This window comes from Taudactylus pleione, unplaced genomic scaffold, assembly GCF_031769625.1.
Source record: "Taudactylus pleione unplaced genomic scaffold, aTauple2 ptg000421l, whole genome shotgun sequence".
NCBI classification, from domain to species: domain Eukaryota; kingdom Metazoa; phylum Chordata; class Amphibia; order Anura; family Myobatrachidae; genus Taudactylus; species Taudactylus pleione.
Window position 1 is genome coordinate 932,993 of NW_028284823.1, and position 22,287 is coordinate 955,279.

At 47.5% G+C, this 22,287-nt stretch overlaps 1 protein-coding gene across 1 annotated transcript in view; it reads left to right on the forward strand.

The window, feature by feature from the left end:
* Positions 1–22,287, forward strand: part of LHX4 (LIM homeobox 4) — a 130,789-nt gene that overhangs the window by 62,050 nt on the left and 46,452 nt on the right. The window contains exon 2 of the mRNA XM_088447135.1: positions 3,061–3,232. Coding sequence (XP_088303261.1) covers positions 3,061–3,232 — 172 coding nt within the window. The remainder of the gene's footprint in view (positions 1–3,060; positions 3,233–22,287) is intronic.

Here is a 22,287-nt window from a genome sequence, read left to right on the forward strand (position 1 = left end):
TGGCGTGTCCAACATGGATACGGACATGCCAGACTTTGCGGCTCCTCATGTTGGCCAAGGTAAGTCTTGTGATGTCACCAACTGCTATTGTGCCAATATGTAGAATCTAATGTGAGTCTTTTCGCAATTTTCCTAACAGAGACAGAGGCGGATGAGTCTGCTCCAGAGGGGAGCCTTGGCCGCAGAATTTCTGCTGGCTCTGCAGGGGAGGAACCAGTACATCCGGCTGAGGACCCTGCAGAAGCCAGTCCAGGGCGTGCCCCCTCGCAGGCAGTGGGCCTCCTCACAGAACTCAATTTTAAATCGGATTTCCATACGGAGATTCTGCAGAGGATGGACGCCAGTCTGATACGGGTGGCTGAGGCCCTGGAGCAAAATGCTGCGGCCAACGTGACCATTGCTCAGGCCCTGGCGGAAAATACCAGGGCCAACATCCGCATCGCCGATGCCCTGGAGCAGCTCGTTCGCCAGCACATGGTGGAGCCGACCTCCCTTCCTGGCGGAACATCCGGATCCTCCACCTCTGGCACAACATCAGCCAATCCTCCAAATGTGCCTAGCCCTGTGCCTAGTCCAGAGGCCACAACATCTGCCTCTGGACAGGCCAGCCCGATGGCATCTCGGACCCGGTCTGGCGCCCACCCTCACCCAGCCAAACGGGCGAGAAAACGGTGACAGCAATGGCGACTTTGCCCACACTCCTTCTGTGCTTGGCTCATATTCCTTTCTGGTCAAAACTTCCCTCTCCTTTCTTGTGAATTTTTAAAAAATGTGTTATTTACGTTTATGTTACCAGTTATGGCTTTTATTTTTATTTTAACAAATATCTTTGCCACAAAAAAAAGGCCAAAAAATATTAGGCCAATTTGTTTGTGTTTAAACAATAAATTTAAAACAAAAAACTGACATTGTATTGTGACATTATTGTACAAATGGGTTACATTTAATCCTGGCCCTAAAGGCAAAAACTGACCCTCTTAAAAAAAAAAAAAGGCCTCTTTAAGGAACGTTTAAAAAATCACATAGCGATGCAAATTCCACAGTAAACCAAAAAAAAGGGGAGCTAATTAAAACATGATGACATTATTGTTACAATAGGCCATAACCAACAAATTGTGGCCAAAATAAAACACCCAAAATGTACGCTAATTGATTGTGTAATCATGACATTAGCAGCTCTGATTTCCACCTGCGTACGCTTTTGTGCTATCCCAATAAACTGCTTTCCAAACACATACCAAGCCGGTTTTCAATCCAACACTAATTACTTTACTGACCAGCCGCGATTAATCGCAGCACCATCGTTGAGGCCCGGGACGGAGGAGAAGGCCATCGCCAATGTGGTCGAGTAATCCTGACCCTAAGCTGTGCGAGCATTTTGAAGGTAAAGCGGATGTTCCAGTGACGTATGAGACGGCCCGAACACATTTGACGTTCGCATCTGCTAATGTATGTACGCCCCAAAAACGCCTCGCCACGCCTGCGTTTTTTCATCTCCACCCCGGTCAACACCCAAAAACGCCCTGTTCTGTCAATCACATTTGACATGTCACTTCCTGTACGCTATTTTAGGAACGAGAGAAAAAAAAAACCGCAATCTGCCGTACGCACATGCGCAGTGTAACACCAACGCATGCGCGGTTAGTCAACATCGGAACGCAACGAGCGTACTGTTGTTAACGTGCGGCTCTGAATGAGGGCCCGTGTCTTTATTCCATTATTTGGTACATGGTGCTAATACAAATGTTTGCTATGGGGCCCTCAAACGAGTAGTTTTTTATCTATATATATATATATATATATATCAGGACTTCCTGACGAAAATCTTCATGATTGAAACGTTGAAGTGAAATTAGAGGTATATTTAACCCTGCCTTAATTGTGTTTCTTCCGACGAGTGCCGCTGCTCCTTCTGTGACTGTATGTTTGATATCTACGCGGAGGGCACCTACGTTATGTTTGGATTCTGAGTGCCGGGCCTATGCTACTCTATATATATATATATACCCAGTAGAGTGGTCAGTGGGGTAGTATTTGGGTGCCCAGGAACGTTGGTGTCATGTGGATATGAATAAGATAATATTTTTTCAAATGCTGAGGCCGTAACTAGGGCAGTGCGGCCTGTGCCATGACACAGGGCATCGCAGGGCAGAGGGCGCTGTTTGGGCCTGTCAATTTTCCTGTTTATTATCATTCTCACTTGTAGCTTCCTCTTCTTTTATCCCCAGTATCTACTGGCTGCCCCAGGAGTATCCCTATCTCTTCCCTGGCCTTTCCCCATGAAGCCATGGCCCTTTTTCAGGTGCACGTATGTCCCTAATTAAAAAACGGGGAGGGGGGGGGGTGATAGGGAGCGCCAATGCTCTCTCTGGCACAGTGCACCAAAAACTCTAGTTACCGCTCTGGCTGATAGTGCCGTTCCCGGATTATTCTGCTCATGCAAATTTACCATATTGAAGTATATATGTATGTATGTATGAATATATATATGAATGGATTATTGTAAGGAAGTTTAATCACTTCTAACTGTTGTTAGTATTGCATTATTTGTGGCGAGGAATCTCCTGATCCCTCTCCGGTAGCTTACACTTGCTCATGCCAGTGATTGATCCACGACCCCGTCAGTGTTTCTTCCAATTTTTTCTTTTTTTTTTGCTGGCTGGGTCTGGTTCTCACATTACTATTTACTCTTATGAGAGTCACTGTCACTCCCAGCAAGAGCAGATTAATAAATAACCTGAAAAATCGATATTTATATTGCTGTGATACGTGGCGATAAAAAAAAAATAGGCCCCTTAGATTTTAGTAAGTACTGAGGATAATAGTGTGGTGTATGTTAGCTGCACAATGAGTTCAACATTTGTTATTCACCATGTGAACTGAAATGTTATTTGTTAAATATGGAGTCTCCGCAAAACTATTGAAAAGTGGTATAGACTGTTACATGACACATTAGCAACAAAGTTTTGCTGTGAGGACAATAATAATATTTAATTTTAGCATCAATGTGTCTCTGAAGTCACATCTCATTGATGGATCTTTGCTTTCTTCTTTGCACAGAGATCCCGCGCTGCTCTGGATGTAACGAACACATACTGGATAAATTTATCCTGAAGGTTCTAGATCGTCATTGGCACAGTGCGTGCCTCAAGTGCTGCGAGTGCCAGGTGCCCCTGGCTGAGCGCTGCTTCTCCCGGGCTGGAAATGTTTACTGCAAAGACGACTTCTTCAAGTGAGTTCCAAACCCTTAATCACATTTCAGTATCTTCTCTGGAGATTTATATGCAATAAAAATGAGCAGATGGGTAGAGATTAAAACTTTGCTCCAAATTCTATGAATTAGACCATTTATTTGAGGATTCCAAAAAAAATTAAATAAATAAAAATCTGACAGATTCAAAAAAAGTTGGAATCAACAACAATCTGCAAAACAGGGAGTCGTTTAGTTACTTCTAATTGGATCACTGGAACGTGAAAGATTTGTACTTTATTATTATAAATAAAATAAGTTGCATATCTTTTAGTAGTTTAATACAGGTTTTGTGTGTTCTCATGTGATAAATATAGTCTCTCATTGAATTTTCTGTGGCAGCAAACAACCTTCTGAATTATGGGCCTGATTCACTTCGGATCGCTATTGTGATCTCAGCTGCGATTACGCACGCAGTTCTGCTGCAAAAATATGCTAATGTCTACAATCGTACAGCCAACATAGAGACTCCCACTACTGCTATCTTCCATCTGTAAGACCTTGTAGTCCTGTGTACACATCGGCACCATCGAGTAACATCGGACCATCACATACAATTACAGAAGCCCTGATCTGTCTCAGAAATTACAGCTCTCGTTGCACGCAGTGAGTACACAAGCCGTGTATGCCATTGCAGTGTCTAATTTATGCACGCCACAGTAACAGCATTCAAATAGACAGGCACGCCTGCATTTCTCCGACCACTGCCACGTCACCACCCCAAACGCCAGGGGCTGGCTGGCAACTTTTAGCCTGGGGGGCAAATGAATGCAGGCGGCCTTGGCAGAGGAGTAGCGTGTAGCCAGGGTGTCCGAAGAATATGCGTGCTACGGCGGCCCCCCCCTCAAGTGTTCCAGGGAGGAGGCGGGTCCATATGGGATTAATGTAAGGTAAAAATAAAGATTAGGGCAGCCCCCTGTCGTATTGCCCATATGCAATGCCCCCGTGTGCCACAGGAGAGAACACCCTTATGCAGGCCTCCAGTAGTGCCCCCAGTAGTAGTCCCCCCCCTTGTAGTGCCCCCAGTAGTAGTAGTCCCCCCCTTTGTAGTGCCCCCAGTAGTAGTAGTCCCCCCCTTTGCAGTGCCCCCAGTAGTAGTAGTCCCCCCCTTTGTAGTGCCCCCATTAGTAGTAGTCCCCCCCTTGTAGTGCCCCCAGTAGTAGTAGTCCCCCCCTTGTAGTGTCCCCAGTAGTAGTAGTCCCCCCCTTGTAGTGTCCCCAGTAGTAGTAGTCCCCAGTAGTAGTAGTCCCTCACCCCCCTTGTAGTGCCCCCAGTAGTAGTAGTAGTAGTCCCCTTATAGTGCCCCCAGTAGTAGTAGTCCCCAGTAGTAGTAGTCCCCTCCCCCTTGTAGTGCCCCAGTAGTAGTAGTCCCCCACCCACCTTGTAGTGTCCCCAGTAGTAGTAGTCCCCAGTAGTAGTAGTCCCCCACCCCCCTTGTAGTGCCCCCAGTGGTAGTAGTAGTAGTAGTAGTCCCCTTATAGTGCCCCCAGTAGTAGTAGTCCCCTCCCCCTTGTAGTGCCCCCAGTAGTAGTAGTCCCCCCCTTGTAGTGTCCCCAGTAGTAGTAGTCCCCCACCCCCCTTGTAGTGACCTCAGTAGTAGTAGTCCCCTTATAGTGCCCCCAGTAGTAGTAGTCCCCAGTAGTAGTAGCCCCCCCCTTGTAGTGTCCCCAGTAGTAGTAGTTCCCCCCCTTGTAGTGTCCCCAGTAGCAGTAGTACCCAGTAGTAGTAGTCCCCCACCCCCCTTGTAGTGCCCCCAGTAGTAGTAGTAGTCCCCTTATAGTGCCCCCAGTAGTAGTAGTCCCCTCCCCCTTGTAGTGCCCCCAGTAGTAGTAGTCCCCCACCCCCCTTGTAGTGTCCCCAGTAGTAGTAGTCCCCAGTAGTAGTAGTCCCCCACCCCCCTTGTAGTGCCCCCAGTAGTAGTAGTAGTAGTCCCCTTATAGTGCCCCCAGTAGTAGTAGTCCCCAGTAGTAGTAGTCCCCTCCCCCTTGTAGTGCCCCCAGTAGTAGTAGTAGTCCCCTTATAGTGCCCCCAGTAGTAGTAGTAGTAGTCCCCTTATAGTGCCCCCAGTAGTAGTAGTCCCCAGTAGTAGTAGTCCCCTCCCCCTTGTAGTGCCCCCAGTAGTAGTAGTCCCCCCCCTTGTAGTGTCCCCAGTAGTAGTAGTCCCCACCCCCCTTGTAGTGCCCCCAGTAGTAGTAGTAGTAGTAGTCCCCTTATAGTGCCCGCAGTAGTAGTAGTCCCCAGTAGTAGTAGTCCCCTCCCCCTTGTAGTGCCCCCAGTAGTAGTAGTCCCCCACCCCCCTTGTAATGCCCCCAGTAGTAGTAGTCCCCCCCTTAGTAGTGCCCCCAGTAGTGCCAGACCCCCCCGCCCCCAGTAGACACACATAATATAAAAAACAAAATAAAAAAAAACACTTACCTGAATCCCCGCTCCCGCCGCCGCCATCTGCTCCTCCGTCTGTCCTCCCGGGCCGGGCCGCTCTGCATTATGGGAGAGACGTCATATGACATCATGACGTCTCTCCCATTGCCCACTGCGGGAGCCAGAAGATGGAGCGGCTCCCGCAGTGGCGCAGCAGCAGCAGCTAATGAGAGTCTGACAGACTCTCATTGGCGGCTGCTTACAACAAACACACAGCTGCCGGAACCGGCGGCTGTATGTTTGTCAGTGTAGCGCTGACCGAACTCCGTCCGATCAGCGCTACACACGTGGTGCAGCTGTGTCACAGTGACACAGACTGCACCGGCCCGCGGCCCGCATGATGCTGCGGCCCGGGGGGCACATGGCACCCTGCCCCCCGGCCCAGCCCGCCACTGCCAAACGCTGACATCCCGTCTTTCACTCTGCAATGGCTTTGTATTTGTGTGCGTGATTGCAGAGCGATCGCAATGCTATTTCATGAACTCGCAGTACGCACCATCGACTAATCGGCATACGTGGTTGCAAGTACGATCCATACTGAATCATGCCCTATGTTCATTATTGACTGGAAAGAAATGTGGGCAAACAATACGCCCATAAGCAACACCCACCAAACTAATGTATTAATCATTGGTCACAACCCTCCTTTCTCTTGATCTTTCCTTATCACTGTCCATGCCAGCTATGCTCCTTGTCTCCAAGTCTATTCAGCGACTGTATTCTCGCCCTTACTTTATGTACACGGTGTTTGAGTGCAGAACTGCCTCTCCTCCCTGCGACTTACCACCGCATGCCCTACAAGCCCTTCCTTTGCCTTGCACACACCCTGTGTACCCATACTAGGTATTCTGTGATTTTATTTCTGTATGTTGTTTCTAAAGACTCATCGTATTGTACTTATAATATGTCAGGAATCCTGGGCCGCAATTAGGGGGGGCTGGAGGTTCACGTGCACCGGGTGCGCCACTGTACCCGGTGCCAGTGACCTCCAGCCCGGCACTGCAGAGAGTCCCCAAGCGGGCGCCCGGCTCCTTCTCTGCAGCAAAGCGGTGTAGCCGGAGGCTGGAGTTCTCTCCCGAATTCCAGCTTCCGGCTCTCCCTACGGGTACTATGGGGGAGATGTCATGATGTCTCCCCCATAGTTCCGAGGAGCAGCCGGCGGACCGGATGCGACGCTGGATGCAGGAGCAGGGTTCAAGGTAAGTATTGTTTTTAATAAGCTGCACTACAGGGGCATTATTATGGGGGCATGGGCATTATCACAGGGGCATTACTATGGGGGCATGGGCATTACTATGGGGCATATGCATTACCACAGGGACATTACTATGGGGGCATGGGCATTACCACAGGGGCATTATTATGGGGGCATGGGCATTACCACAGGGGCATTACTATGGGGGCATGGGCATTACCACAGGGGCATTATTATGGGGGCATGGGCAATAAGGGGCATTACTAATGGGGCATGAGCACTACAGGGGCATTACTATGGGGGCATGGGCATTACTTTGGGGGCATTACTTTGGGGGCATGGGCATTACCACAGGGGCATTACTATGGGGGCATGGGCACTACAGGGGCATGAGCACTACAGGAGCATTACTATTGGGGCATGAGCACTACAGGGGCATGAGCACTACAGGGGCATTACTATTGGGGCATGGGCACTACAGAGGCATTACCACAGGGGCATTATTATGGGGGCATGGGCATTACCACAGGGACATTATTATGGGGCATGGGCATTACCACAAGGGCATTAATATGGGAGCATGGGCTCTACAGGGGCATGACTATGGGGGTACTAACATATGGGCATTACTATGGGGGCATTACAATATGGGCAATACTAGAGGGGCATTGCTATGGGGCATTACTATGGGGGCATTATCATATGGGCATTACTATATGGGCACTACTACAGGGGCATTACCTCAGGGGACATTACTATAGGGGCACTGCTGCAGGGGGAATTACCAGGGGGGGGGGGGGGGCGCCAAATTACTGTCTTGCCCCTGGTGACAAAAATCCTAGTTTCGGCCCTGGTCAGGATACACTGCTACTATGTATATTTCTTGTTCAATACTGCAGAAACTTGTGATGCCCTAAATATAAAAGACAATAGTAATAATACAAAGTACAAGTACAGTATGTGGAAAGTTTATTCATACCACATAAATTAGAGGCTGCACATAGAGAGTACTGTACAGAAATTATATACACTAGAGCAATTTTTTTTTTTGAAACGAAGTTACTGCCTGTAGCTAATTAGTTTACATTTACATAGCGGCAACATGTCAAAGCTGTAGCTTGTTAGTGGTTCGGGACGTGGAATTTAAAAGGGCAATGATATTCTGTGGTGGATTTTACCTAGGAGCTGCAGGGCTACAACCCTCCCCAATACAATCTGCCACCCCCAGTGAGCCAGTGAGTTTGTGCACTGGCTTCTCTCTGGCAGTGGCTTCCCATTGGAAGCACTAATGGGCCTATTTATTAACATTATTTTTACCAAAATAAAGTGAAAAAGGGTGTTTTCACACCCATTTCACATTAATTTAGTATCACATAAATTTATTACAGGGCAATTGGAGTAGTTTTCGTGGAAAAAACTATTACTATCCCTTCAATTCACATATTTTTAGTAAGCAGATCGCATTTCCCATACTTGGGAATGGGAAATGCGATCTGCCCAGATTTACTAAAAATAAAATGTGGAAAAATACCGGGGGAAGCCCTGTGATAATAATGCCACCTGGAGATTGCGTTATCCAGGCTACTTCCCCCGGTTCCCCAACTTCTGCTCTGCTCTGGCAGGCAGAGCAGAGACGGGAGTCAGCCCCCTGTGATCACTGATCACTGTAAATAAAATAAAAGGTTTAAAAAAAACAACAACACTTAACTGCATCCAGGGACCAGTGGTCGGTGCTCTGGTGATGTGCTCTGTGGCTCCGGTCAGCTGGACTCCGGGCTCCTGCACTGTGACCCCGGTCAGCAGCTGACCGGGGTCACAGTGCAGGAGCCGGGAGGCCAGTTGACCAGAGGTCCAGAGGGCATCCCCGGAGCACCGATCACCAAGGTAAGTGTAAGCTGAGCGGGAGTGGGGAAAGGGGATGTCGGGGGGAGGAAAGTCGCCAGGAGGGATGGCGGCATCCGGTGGCGGCGCATACATAAACACAATCTCCCTGTATTTTTTCTGTAAAATACAGGGAGAAGTGTGCATACGGGATTCGCAGGGGCAGAGCTTTATCGCAAGCTCTGTCCCTGCATGCAGATGTTAGTACATAAATGTGGTATTTCCTACAGGGCCCTATTTACTACAACCACATTTTAAATGCGGATTGTAGTATATAGGGCACTAAATAGCACACAGAACAGGCAGTCACAGGGAGGAGGTATTTTCTCCCCCTGGGAGTGCCAGTCCAGGCTGCGATTAACACATACCTGTACTTGCCTTCTTTCACATTCTCCTCACAAAAAGCAAGGAGAGAAGATGCAACCTACCACTTTGGGGGATGGGCTCTTTTCATAATTAGGCCTCACATCCTCCCTGCAAAGCTGTGATTCCCAGTATTATGTCCCCCTTTCTGCCCATTTCACTAGGAAGCAAGTAAGATGCGGGAGATCCACCCACTCTTCCAGGGGTCCGGGGGACTACCTGAAAAATCGTGATTCTCCCGCAACGTCCTATATAAGTATGGATTAACAGAGAGAGTGTTTCTGCCTCATCATCAGCCCAAACTGGCTTCTAGGGACTGCACCAATGCAGGCATAACCAGGAGTGTCTTGTTCTTAATATTATTGTCCTTTTAAATTAGGGGTGAGCGGGTTCGGATTTCTGAAATTCTAACCATCCCGAGCCCCCCCGATCCGAGGCCGATCCGAGTCAGGCTCGACTTTTCCCGCCTGACTCGGATCTGAAATCGAGGCAAAACGTCAACATCCCACCTTCCGGGTCTCGCAGGTTTTGGATCCTATATAAGGTACCCGCGTTGGCGCCATTCTCTCACTCGGCTGTGGACAGTGAAGAGGGAGGGTGGGAGTTAGGGCTGGCTGGGCTGTGTGGTGTAGTGTAGTGCAGTGTAGTGTTGTGCTGTGCTGCTGTTGTCCATAGGGGCTGTTTCCACTCCTCCAAAGTCCATAGGGGCTGGCTGTGTTGTGCTGTGCTGCTGTTGTCCATAGGGGCTGTGTCCACTCCTCCAAAGTCCATAGGGGCTGGCTGTGTTGTGCTGTGCTGCTGTTGTCCATAGGGGCTGTGTCCACTCCTCCAAAGTCCATAGGGGCTGGCTGTGTTGTGCTGTGCTGCTGTTGTCCATAGGGGCTGTGTCCACTCCTCCAAAGTCCATAGGGGCTGGCTGGACTGTGTTGTGCAGTCAGTTGTCCATAGGGGCTGTGTCCACTCCAAAGTCCTGTGCAGTGTCCCAGTCCTAAAGGGGTGCTGTAGTGTTGTCCAGGGGGTGCTCTGTCCATCAGGGGTGCCCCTCCCAAGTGCAAAAAAAAAATATATTTTTTCTGTGTTTGTGAATTGTGCGCGCAGTAGCCGCACGTGCATCAACAAAGTAGTGCCAAGTGTGCGCCTGTGTCATAAGTAAAGGGACGGCTGGCTTGACCGTTAAAGGGTGCTGTAACCCCCAAAGGGCACTCCAAACCAAATAAAAAAATATTTTCTGTGTTTGTGAATTGTGTGCACTGTGGCTGCACGTGCATCAACAAAGGAGTAGCACCAAGCGTGCGCCTGTGTCCCATAAGTAAAGGGCCGGCTGGCTTGTCCGTTAAAGGGTGCTGTAACCCCCAAAGGGCACTCCAAACAAAATAAAAAAATATTTTCTGTGTTTGTGAATTGTGTGCACTGTGGCTGCACGTGCATCAGCAAAGGAGCAGCACCAAGCGTGCGCCTGTGTCCCATAAGTAAAGGGCCGGCTGGCTTGTCCGTTAAAGGGTGCTGTAAGCCCCAAAGGCACTCCAAACAAAATAAATAAATATTTTCTGTGTTTGTGAATTGTGTGCACTGTGGCTGCACGTGCATCAACAAAGGAGCAGCGCCAAGCGTGCGCCTGTGTCCCATAGGTAAAGGGCAGGCTGGCTTGACCGTTAAAGGGTGCTGTAACCCCCAAAGTGCACTCCAAAAAAAAAAAAATTTTTTTTTTGTGTTTGTGAATTGTGTGCGCAGTAGCCGCAGGTGCATCAACAAAGTAGCGCCAAGCGTGTGCCTGTGTCATAGGTAAAGGGCCGACTGGCTTGACCATTAAAGGGTGCTGTAACCCCCAGAGTGCACTCCAAACAAAATAAAAAATATTTTCTGTGTATGTGAATTGTGTGCACAAAAAATTAAATTTAAATAGGGAAAGATCAAGAACCACTTCCTCCTAGTGCTGAAGCTGCTGCCACTAGTCATGACATAGACGATAACATGCCATCAACGTCGTCTGCCAATGCCGATGCCCAATGTCATAGTAGAGGCCACATACAATCCCAAATGACAAAGTTCAGGAAAATGACCTTAAAAAAACATTTAAATCATCTGAGGAGAAACGTAAACTTGCCAATATGCCATTTACGACACAGAGTGGCAAGGAACGGCTAAGGTCTATCCCTATGTTCATGACTAGTGGTTCAGCTTCACATGACGATGGAAGCCCTCATCCCGCTAAAAAAATCAAATGAGTTAAGTTGGCAAAAGCACAGCGAAGAACTGTGCATTCTAAGAAGATATCACAAATCCCCAAGGAGAGTCCAAGTGTGGTGGCGGTTTGCGATGCCTGACCTTCCCAGCACTGGACGGGAAGAGGTGGCTCTTTCCACCATTTGCACGCCCTCTGCAAGTGCTGAAAGGAGCACCCACAGTCCACTTGCTGATATGCAAATTGAAGATGTCACTGTTGAAGTACAACAGAATGAGGATACTGGTGTAGCTGGCGCTGAGGAGGAAGTTGGCAAGGAGGATTCTGATGGTGATGTGGTTTGTTTAAATCAGGCTCCGGGGGAGACAGTTGTTGTCCGTGGGATGAAAAAGCCCATCACGGTCATGCCTGGGCAAAAGACCAAACATTCCACCTCTTTGGTGTGGCAATATTTCTATCCAAATCCGGACAACAACTGTCTTGCCATATGTACCATATGTAAAGGTGAAATAAGTAGGGGTAGGGACGTTAACCACCTAGGAACATCCTCCCTTATACGTCACCTGCAGCGTGTTCATAAAAAGTTACTGTCAAGTTCAGAAACTTTGGCTAAGACCGTAAGTAGTCCAGGGACACCTAAATCCCTTTGTCCTGTTGTATCCAAGTGCTTGCAAACCACACCGTCAACTCCCTCTTCGTCAATTTCCTCCTTAGCCAGGATCGGAAGTAGTCCTGCAGGCCATGTCACTGGCATGACTGACTCTCCTATCCGGGATTCCTCCGGAGGATCCAGCCTACTGCTGCCACTGCTGCTGTTGCTGCTGGGAGTCGTTCATCATCCCAGAGAGGAAGTAGGAACACCACAACTTTTACTAAACAATTGACCCTCCAACAGTCCTTAGCGAGGAGGATGAAGTACGACAGCAGTCATCCTGAAGCAAAACGTATAACTGAGGCCTTGACTGCTATGTTGGTGTTAAACGTGCGTCCGGTATCCTCCATTAGTGCAGTGGGATTTAGACAATTGATGGAGGTAGTGTGTCCCCGGTTCCAAATCCCGTCTAGATTCCACTTCACTAGGCAGGCGATACCGAGACTGTACAGAAACGTCAGAAAAAGTGTCCTCAGTGTCCTGAAAAATGCGGTTGTACCCAATGTCCACTTAACCACAGACATGTGGACAAGTGGAACAGGGCAGACTAAGGACTATATGACTGTGACAGCCCACTGGGTAGATGTATCACCTTACGCATCAACAACAGCAGCGTCACCAGTAGCAGCATCTCAGAAACGCCAGCTCGTTCCAAGGCAGGCTACGCTGTGTATCACCGTTTCAGTAAGAGGCACACCGCCGACAACTTCTTAGAGAAACTGAGGGAAATCATCGCCCAGTGGCTTACCCCACTTAGACTCTCCTGGGGATTTGTGATATCTGACAATGCCACCAATATTGTGCGGGCATTACATCTGGGCAAATTACAGCACATCCCATGTTTTGCTCACACAATAAATTTGGTGGTGCAGAATTTTCTGAAAAGCGACAGGGGCTGCAGGAGACGCTTTGGGTGGCCCGAAAAATTTCTGGCTACTTTCGCCATTCAGCGACTGCGTGCCGAAGACTGTAGCGCCAGCAAACACTCTTGAACCTGCCCCGCCATCACCTGAAGCAAGAGGTTGTGACGCGGTGGAACTCAACCCTCTATATGCTTCAGAGGATGGAGGAGTAGCAAAAGGCCATTCAAGCCTATACATCCACCTATGATATAGGCAAAGGAGGGGGTATGCACCTGACTCAAGCGCAGTGGAGAATGATTTCCGTGTTGTGCAAGGTTCTCCAGTCCTTCGAACTTGCCACACGTGAAGTCAGTTCAGACACTGCCAGCTTGAGTCAGGTCATTCCCCTCATCAGGCTTTTGCAGAAGTAGCTGGAGAAAGTGAAGGAGGAGCTAAGACGGAGCGATTCCGCTCGGCATGTGGGACTTGTGGATGAAGCCCTTCATTCGCTTTGCCAGGATTCCAGGGTGGTCAATCTGTTGAAATCAGACCACTACATTTTGGCCACTGTGCTCGATCCTAGGTTTAAAGCCTATGTGGTGTCTCTCTTTCCGGCGGACACAAGCCTGCAGAGGTGCAAAGACCTGCTGGTGAAAACACTGTCAGCTGAAGTGGAATGTGACACGTCAACAGCTCCTTCTTCATTTTCTCCCGCAAGTGGGGCTGCCATGAAAAAACTTAGGTATCCTAAGCAACCCGGTGGTGGTGATGCAGGGCAGGCAGGACCAAGTTTGGACATCTGGTCCGGACTGAAGGACCTGGCAACAACTTCTGACATGTCTACTGTCACTGCATATGATACTGTCACCATTGACAGAATGGTGGAGGATTACATCGGTTACAGCATCCAAGTAGGCATGTCAGACAGTCCGTACCTGTACTGGCAGGAAAAAGAGGCAATTTGGAGGCCCCTGTACAAACTGGCTCTATTTTACCTGATTTGCCCCCCCTCCAGTGTGTACTCCGAAAGAGTGTTTAGTGCAGCCGGGAACCTTGTCAGCGAAAGGCGTAGGAGGTTGCTTCCACAAAATGTGGAGAAGATGATGTTCATAAAAATGAATTATCAACTCTTCCAGGGAGACCAGCCTCCAGAACGTACAGAGGGACCTGTGGTGGTGGATTCCAGTGGGGACGAGTTAATAGTCTGTGAGGATGAGGATGTAGACAACACTGAAGAGGGTGAGGAATCGGTGGATGAGGAAGATGAGGACGACATCTTGCCTCCGTAGAGCCAGTTTGTGCAGGGACAGATTAATTGCCAGCTTGTTTTGTGGGGGCCCAAACGAACCAATCATTTCAGCCACAGTCGTGTGGCAGACCCTGGCGCTGAAATGATTGGTTTGTTAAAGTGTGCATGTCCTGTTTATACAACATAAGGGTGGGTGGGAGGGCCCAAGGACAATTCCATCTTGCACCTCTTTTTTTTCTTTGCATTATGTACTGTTTGGGGCCTAGTTTTTCAAACTGCCATCCTGTCTGCCACTGCAGTGTCACTCCTAGAAGGGCCACGTGTTTGTGCCACCCACTCGTATCTCTTAGCATAGTGATCCAGCTACCTCGGTGCAACCTTTTGGACATAAAAACACTATTGTGAGGTGTTCAGAATAGACTGGAAATGAGTGGAAATTAAGGTTAATAATAGCATAGGAGCAGAAAAAAACACAAATTCTGTGATTTTTAGCTGTTTTTATGCTTTTTAAAAAAAAAAATACAGATCCAAAACACAAAACCCAGTACCCAAAACACGGAAGGGTGGTTTTGGCAAAACCAATCCAGATCCAAAACACGAAGAAAGATCCAGATCCAAAACCAAAACACAAAACACGAAAAGTGGCCGGTGCACACTCCTATTTTAAACCCACCCGTGGGCTGAACCACTGACAAGCTTAGTAAATGCAGTATACCTCTTAGCTTAGAGTCTGCAAACTTTTCCAGAGGTGTTGATGGAGCGGTTGTCTACATATAACTTGCCGTTTACTTGTGTTAAAATTTGTAAGAATGTAACTGAAAATCTGCTGTATTGCTGAATATCGTTTGGCTTTACTGACTAGTAGTGATTGTGATCTGGGAAGACGTGCATTAGACTCTCCAACTTTTGTAACATGGAGTTATTGCATAGGGGTTTATACAATTACAGAGTGATTACCATTATGTTTGCTGTTTCCTCGTAGTCAAATTTTAGTTTGTTAACTTTGTGTTCTTTGGAGGTTTACACTGATTGCCCCATTGTAACAGAATGTAACTCTGTACCAGGCAGTGTGCCAGTAATGGGTAACTCCGCCATGTAACAGGACGTAACTTTGTACCTGGCAGTGTCTCAGTAATGGGTAACTCCGCCATGTAACAGGACGTAACTCTGTACCAGGCAGCGTGCCAGTAATGGGTAACTCCGCCATGTAACAGGACGTAACTTTGTACCAGGCAGTGTCCCAGTAATGGGTAACTCCGCCATGTAACAGGACGTAACTTTGTACAAGGCAGAGTCCCAGTAATGGGTAACTCCGCCATGTAACAGGACGTAACTCTGTACCAGGCAGTGTGCCAGTAATGGGTAACTCCACCATGTAACAGGATGTAACTCTGTACCAGGCAGCGTGCCAGCAATGGGTAACTCCGCTATGTAACAGGACTTAACTATGTACCAGGCAGCGTGCCAGCAATGGGTAAATCCGCCATGTAACAGGATGTAACTCTGTACCAAGCAGTGTGCCAACAATGGGTTACTCCGCCACGTAACAGGATGTTACTCTGTACCAGGCAGTGTGCCAACAATGGGTAACTCCGCCATGTAACTGGATGTAACTCTGTACCAGGCAGTGTCCCAGTAATGGGTAACTCCGCCATGTAACAGGATGTAACTCTGTACCAGGCAGTCTGCCAGCAGTGGGTAACTCCGCCATGTAACAGGATGTAACTCTGTACCAGGCAGCGTCCCAGTAATGGGTAACTCTGCCATGTAACAGGATGTAACTCTGTACCAGGCAGTGTCCCAGTAATGGGTAACCTCGTCATGTAACAGGACCTAACTATGTACCAGGCAGTGTGCCAGTAATGGGTAACTCTGCCATGTAACAGGACCTAACTCTTTGCCAAACAGCATGCCAGCAATGGGTAACTCCGCCATGTAACAGGACCTAACTCTGTACCAGGCAACGTGCCAGTAATCGGTAACTCCACCATGTAACAGGACCTAACCATGTACCAGGCACCGTGCCAGCAATGGGTAACTCCGCCATGTAACAGGATGTAACTCTGTACCAGGCAGTGTGCCAGCAATGGGCAACTCCGCCATGTAACAGGACCTAACTATGTACCAGGCATCGTGCCAGCAATGGGTAAATCCACCATGTAACAGGACCTAACTATGTACCAGGCAGCGTGTCAGCAATGGGTAACTCCGCCATGTAAGAGGACGTAACTCTGTACCAGGCAGCGTGCCAGTAATGGGTAACTCCGCCATGTAACAGGACGTAACTTTGTACCAGGCAGTGTCCCAGTAATGGGTAACTCCACCATGTAACAGGACGTAACTTTGTACCAGGCAGTGTGCCAGTAATGGGTAACTCCGCCATGTAACAGAACTTAACGCTGTACCAGGCAGCGTGCCAGTAATGGGTAATTCCACCATGTAACAGGATGTAACTCTGTACCAGGCAGCGTGCCAGCAATGGGTAAATCCGCCATGTAACAGGATGTAACTCTGTACCAAGCAGTGTGCCAACAATGGGTTACTCCGCCACGTAACAGGATGTTACTCTGTACCAGGCAGTGTGCCAACAATGGGTAACTCCGCCATGTAACTGGATGTAACTCTGTACCAGGCAGTGTCCCAGTAATGGGTAACTCCGCCATGTAACAGGATGTAACTCTGTACCAGGCAGTCTGCCAGCAGTGGGTAACTCCGCCATGTAACAGGATGTAACTCTGTACCAGGCAGCGTCCCAGTAATGGGTAACTCTGCCATGTAACAGGATGTAACTCTGTACCAGGCAGTGTCCCAGTAATGGGTAACCTCGTCATGTAACAGGACCTAACTATGTACCAGGCAGTGTGCCAGTAATGGGTAACTCCGCCATGTAACAGGACCTAACTCTTTGCCAAACAGCGTGCCCGCAATGGGTAACTCCGCCATGTAACAGGACCTAACTCTGTACCAGGCAACGTGCCAGTAATCGGTAACTCCACCATGTAACAGGACCTAACCATGTACCAGGCACCGTGCCAGCAATGGGTAACTCCGCCATGTAACAGGATGTAACTCTGTACCAGGCAGTGTGCCAGCAATGGGCAACTCCGCCATGTAACAGGACCTAACTATGTACCAGGCATCGTGCCAGCAATGGGTAAATCCACCATGTAACAGGACCTAACTATGTACCAGGCAGCGTGTCAGCAATGGGTAACTCCGCCATGTAAGAGGACGTAACTCTGTACCAGGCAGCGTGCCAGTAATGGGTAACTCCGCCATGTAACAGGACGTAACTTTGTACCAGGCAGTGTCCCAGTAATGGGTAACTCCACCATGTAACAGGACGTAACTTTGTACCAGGCAGTGTGCCAGTAATGGGTAACTCCGCCATGTAACAGAACTTAACGCTGTACCAGGCAGCGTGCCAGTAATGGGTAACTCCACCATGTAACAGGATGTAACTCTGTACCAGGCAGCGTGCCAGCAATGGGTAACTCCGCTATGTAACAGGACTTAACTATGTACCAGGCAGCGTGCCAGCAATGGGTAAATCCGCCATGTAACAGGATGTAACTCTGTACCAAGCAGTGTGCCAACAATGGGTTACTCCGCCACGTAACAGGATGTTACTCTGTACCAGGCAGTGTGCCAACAATGGGTAACTCCGCCATGTAACTGGATGTAACTCTGTACCAGGCAGTGTCCCAGTAATGGGTAACTCCGCCATGTAACAGGATGTAACTCTGTACCAGGCAGTCTGCCAGCAGTGGGTAACTCCGCCATGTAACAGGATGTAACTCTGTACCAGGCAGCGTCCCAGTAATGGGTAACTCTGCCATGTAACAGGATGTAACTCTGTACCAGGCAGTGTCCCAGTAATGGGTAACCTCGTCATGTAACAGGACCTAACTATGTACCAGGCAGTGTGCCAGTAATGGGTAACTCCGCCATGTAACAGGACCTAACTCTTTGCCAAACAGCGTGCCAGCAATGGGTAACTCCGCCATGTAACAGGACCTAACTCTGTACCAGGCAACGTGCCAGTAATCGGTAACTCCACCATGTAACAGGACCTAACCATGTACCAGGCACCGTGCCAGCAATGGGTAACTCCGCCATGTAACAGGATGTAACTCTGTACCAGGCAGTGTGCCAGCAATGGGTAACTCCGCCATGTAACAGGACCTAACTATGTACCAGGCATCGTGCCAGCAATGGGTAAATCCACCATGTAACAGGACCTAACTATGTACCAGGCAGCGTGTCAGCAATGGGTAACTCCGCCATGTAAGAGGATGTAACTCTGTACCAGGCAGCGTGCCAGCAATGGGTAACTCCGCCATGTAACAGGACCTAACTCTGTACCAGGCAGTGTCCCAGTAATGGGTAACTCCGCCATGTAACAGGACCTAACTATGTACCAGGCAGCGTGCCAGCAATGGGTAACTCCGCCATGTAAGAGGATGTAACTCTGTACCAGGCAAGGTGCCAGTAATGGGTAACTCCGCCATGTAACAGGACCTAACTATGTACCAGGCAGCGTGCCAGCAATGGGTAACTCCGCCATGTAACAGGATGTAACTCTGTACCAGGCAGCGTGCCAGCAATGGGTAACTCCGCCATGTAACAGGATGTAACTCTGTACCAGGCAGCGTGCCAGCAATGGGTAACTCCGCCATGTAACAGGACCTAACTATGTACCAGGCAGCGTGCCAGCAATGGGTAACTCCGCCATGTAAGAGGATGTAACTCTGTACCAGGCAAGGTGCCAGTAATGGGTAACTCCGCCATGTAACAGGACCTAACTATGTACCAGGCAGCGTGCCAGCAATGGGTAACTCCGCCATGTAACAGGATGTAACTCTGTACCAGGCAGCGTGCCAGCAATGGGTAACTCCGCCATGTAACAGGATGTAACTCTGTACCAGGCAGCGTGCCAGCAATGGGTAACTCCGCCATGTAACAGGACCTAACTATGTACCAGGCAGCGTGCCAGCAATGGGAAACTCCGCCATGTAACAGGATGTAACTCTGTACCAGGCAGCGTGCCAGCAATGGGTAACTCCGCCACGTAACAGGATGTAACTCTGTACCAGGCAGCGTGCCAGTAATGGGTAACTCTGCCACGTAACAGATGTAACTTTGTACCAGGCAGTGTCCCCGTGATAGGTAACTCCGCCATGTAACAGGATGTAACTCTGTACCAGGCAGTGTCCCAGTTATGGGTAACTCCGCCATGTAAAAGGATGTAACTCTGTACCAGGCAGTGTGCCAGTAATGGGTAACTCCGCCATGTAACAGGATGTAACTCTGTACCAGGCAGTGTGCCAGCAATGGGTAACTCCGCCATGTAACAGGACCTAACTATGTACCAGGCAGCGTGCCAGCAATGGGTAACTCCACCATGTAACAGGACCTAACTCTGTACCAGGCAGTGTCCCAGTTATGGGTAACTCCGCCATGTAAAAGGATGTAACTCTGTACCAGGCAGTGTGCCAGTAATGGGTAACTCCGCCATGTAACAGGATGTAACTCTGTACCAGGCAAGGTGCCAGTAATGGGTAACTCCGCTATGTAACAGGACCTAACTATGTACCAGGCAGCGTGCCAGCAATGGGTAACTCCACCATGTAAGAGGATGTAACTCTGTACCAGGCAGCGTGCCAGTAATGGGTAACTCCGCCATGTAAGAGGATGTAACTCTGTACCAGGCAGCGTGCCAGCAATGGGTAACTCCGCCATGTAACAGGACCTAACTCTGTACCAGGCAGTATAGTTAAGCCCTCTTGACTCTCATTAACAGCTGCTGGTTCCCATGTAATGACAGAGTTCCACAGCGAGAGGTTACATAGACATCCACATATTGTCTATCCCTACCAATGGTATAGAAGCAGAATACATGTATTTTTTCCTGCGGTATTAATATAAAGGGTTAATATATATATATATATATATATGTATATATACAATCAAATACAGGTAGCACTCCACAGATTCTCAATAATCCAAACTTGTAATAAATGCATCTGAAACATTGCACAGAAATGGAGTAACAAGTTTGGATTATTGAGTATCTGTGGAGTTCTGCCTATATCCAATTTCATGTTTAAGACTGGGGGTATATTTACTAAAGATCGAGTTTAATAGATTTATAATTGATTAACATCGATTAACATCGATGTTTTGTTTCTGGGGCTAAATCACACATTTACTAATACTTCAAAAACAATTCAAAAGTTGACTGTTAGTAAATGTGTGATTTAGCCCCAGAAACACAACATCGATTTTAAACGATTTTGAATAAAATCAATTAAAATTGACCTTTAGTAAATATTACCCCTGGGCGTCCTGCTTTGGTTTTAGGATTTGCACTCCGGCAGTGGAACTTTCTATATTTGGCTATTAATTTATATATATATGAGCTGGAGTACCCGGCGTTGCTTGTGATTTTAAGAATGTTTGTTTACACATCATCCTCCAACCAACCTCTCCTTAGGCAGGCCTCACGAAAAGTGTGTCAAACTTCCCCATCAACAATCCTAAGGTCTTCGAGGAAGTAGGACCTGTAATGGTGTAAAGCAAACTTCGGAGATAGCAGCATTCAAAATGTGTCGGATGTACAGTGTAAACACGGCCAAGAGCTTCTGTTGCTCTGATACCAGGATGACCAACTACAGCGACTCCCTGTTTTCTGCGCATAAATAATTTGGGAGAAGCAGTCCATGTGTAATATTTTGGCAGCTCACAGTACAGCAGGGTCATCATTTTGATACAGTTCGAAGAAAGAAGTCAATGTTGTTGCGTAATTTGGTATAGTCAGACAGCTGAGAGTGCTGGGAAAGCCTGCTAAAGCTCTCTTCGATAATAAACATTAAGATCATGACAAAACATGACAACACAAAACGCTCGCTCTGAGGCCCTACCCATATGCCGTGAAGCCCCACAATGAGTGTCCAGCCAAAATTGTATTTTTTAATTAATTAAAAATTAACAGTAATTAATTTCAATTTCAAATTGTTTTAGTTGCCTCGGGCATGTTTTAATATGCTCGTATGTAAAATTTCACGATCTTGGCTTGTAAACTGTGGATTTGTATAGAAAGACAGAAGGACAGAAATAGTATAAATAGTAGAGATAAGAAAGTTCTTAAGTATCACAACTGGAGGCAGCAGACAGCAGTACTGAGTGCAAGGCCCCACAATGAGCATACAGCAAAAATTGTGTTTTTTAATTAATTAAAAATTAACAGTAATTCATTTTGATTTCAAATTTTTTTAGTTGCCTCGGCCGTGTTTTAATACACTCGTATGTAAAATTTCATGATCTTGGCTTGTAAACTGTGGATTTGTATAGAAAGACAGAAGGACACATTTTTGCTTTTATATAGTAGATTTTATATATATATATATATATATATATATATATATAGATAGATATATATATATATATATATGTGTGTGTATAAGGTTTTTACAGCGCCAGTGGTATGTGATGTACCTAAAGTTACATTAAATTAAATGATACAATTGAATCAAGGCCTATCCCCCCACAACGGGGTGTCAGCTCAACCTAATCAGTATAAGTCATGGTCAGTGACTTTTAAAGTAATGTGAGAACAGTGTGGTTAGGTCAGAGTGCCTTAAAGTGCTTTGTGGTGCAGAGAATGTGCAAAAATCACTAATTACATAGATAATGTAAGAGATATGTCTAACAAATAGATCTAGACCATAAAAAAGTAATTATAAAAGTAGAAATTTAATAAAGACAACCAACATAAAAACATGAATGGAAAGACATGAATGACACTATTTAAAAAATATATATACTATAAAAATAATAAATAAATAAAAAAATAGAGATAAATATAGAGCTTTATAAAATTAAAGAGCTTATCTTATTTCATATATAAGGAGGATAAAGTCAGGTAGGGATTTATTATTTTTATAGTATATATATTTTTTTAAGTAGTGTCATTTTTTTTACTGTTGTTTCTGGATCTTGCCCTATGACGTGGCTTTAAATAAAGCTCTTCTCTATTTTGTAGTTGATTTAACATCTGAATGCCTTGATATGTAATGTTGTGTCTGTTGCTGTGGTTCCAATCCGGATCAGACACGGAATTTAGCCGGCGCCAACCCAGGATTTTCCCCAGCCGGCACCGTTCACACCGGAGCCGGGTCTGCATAGACCCGGCTTTTCCGGCATTGAAGTGGACGCTTGAAGATGACATCATCTCCAAGCGCCACTGAAGCCTG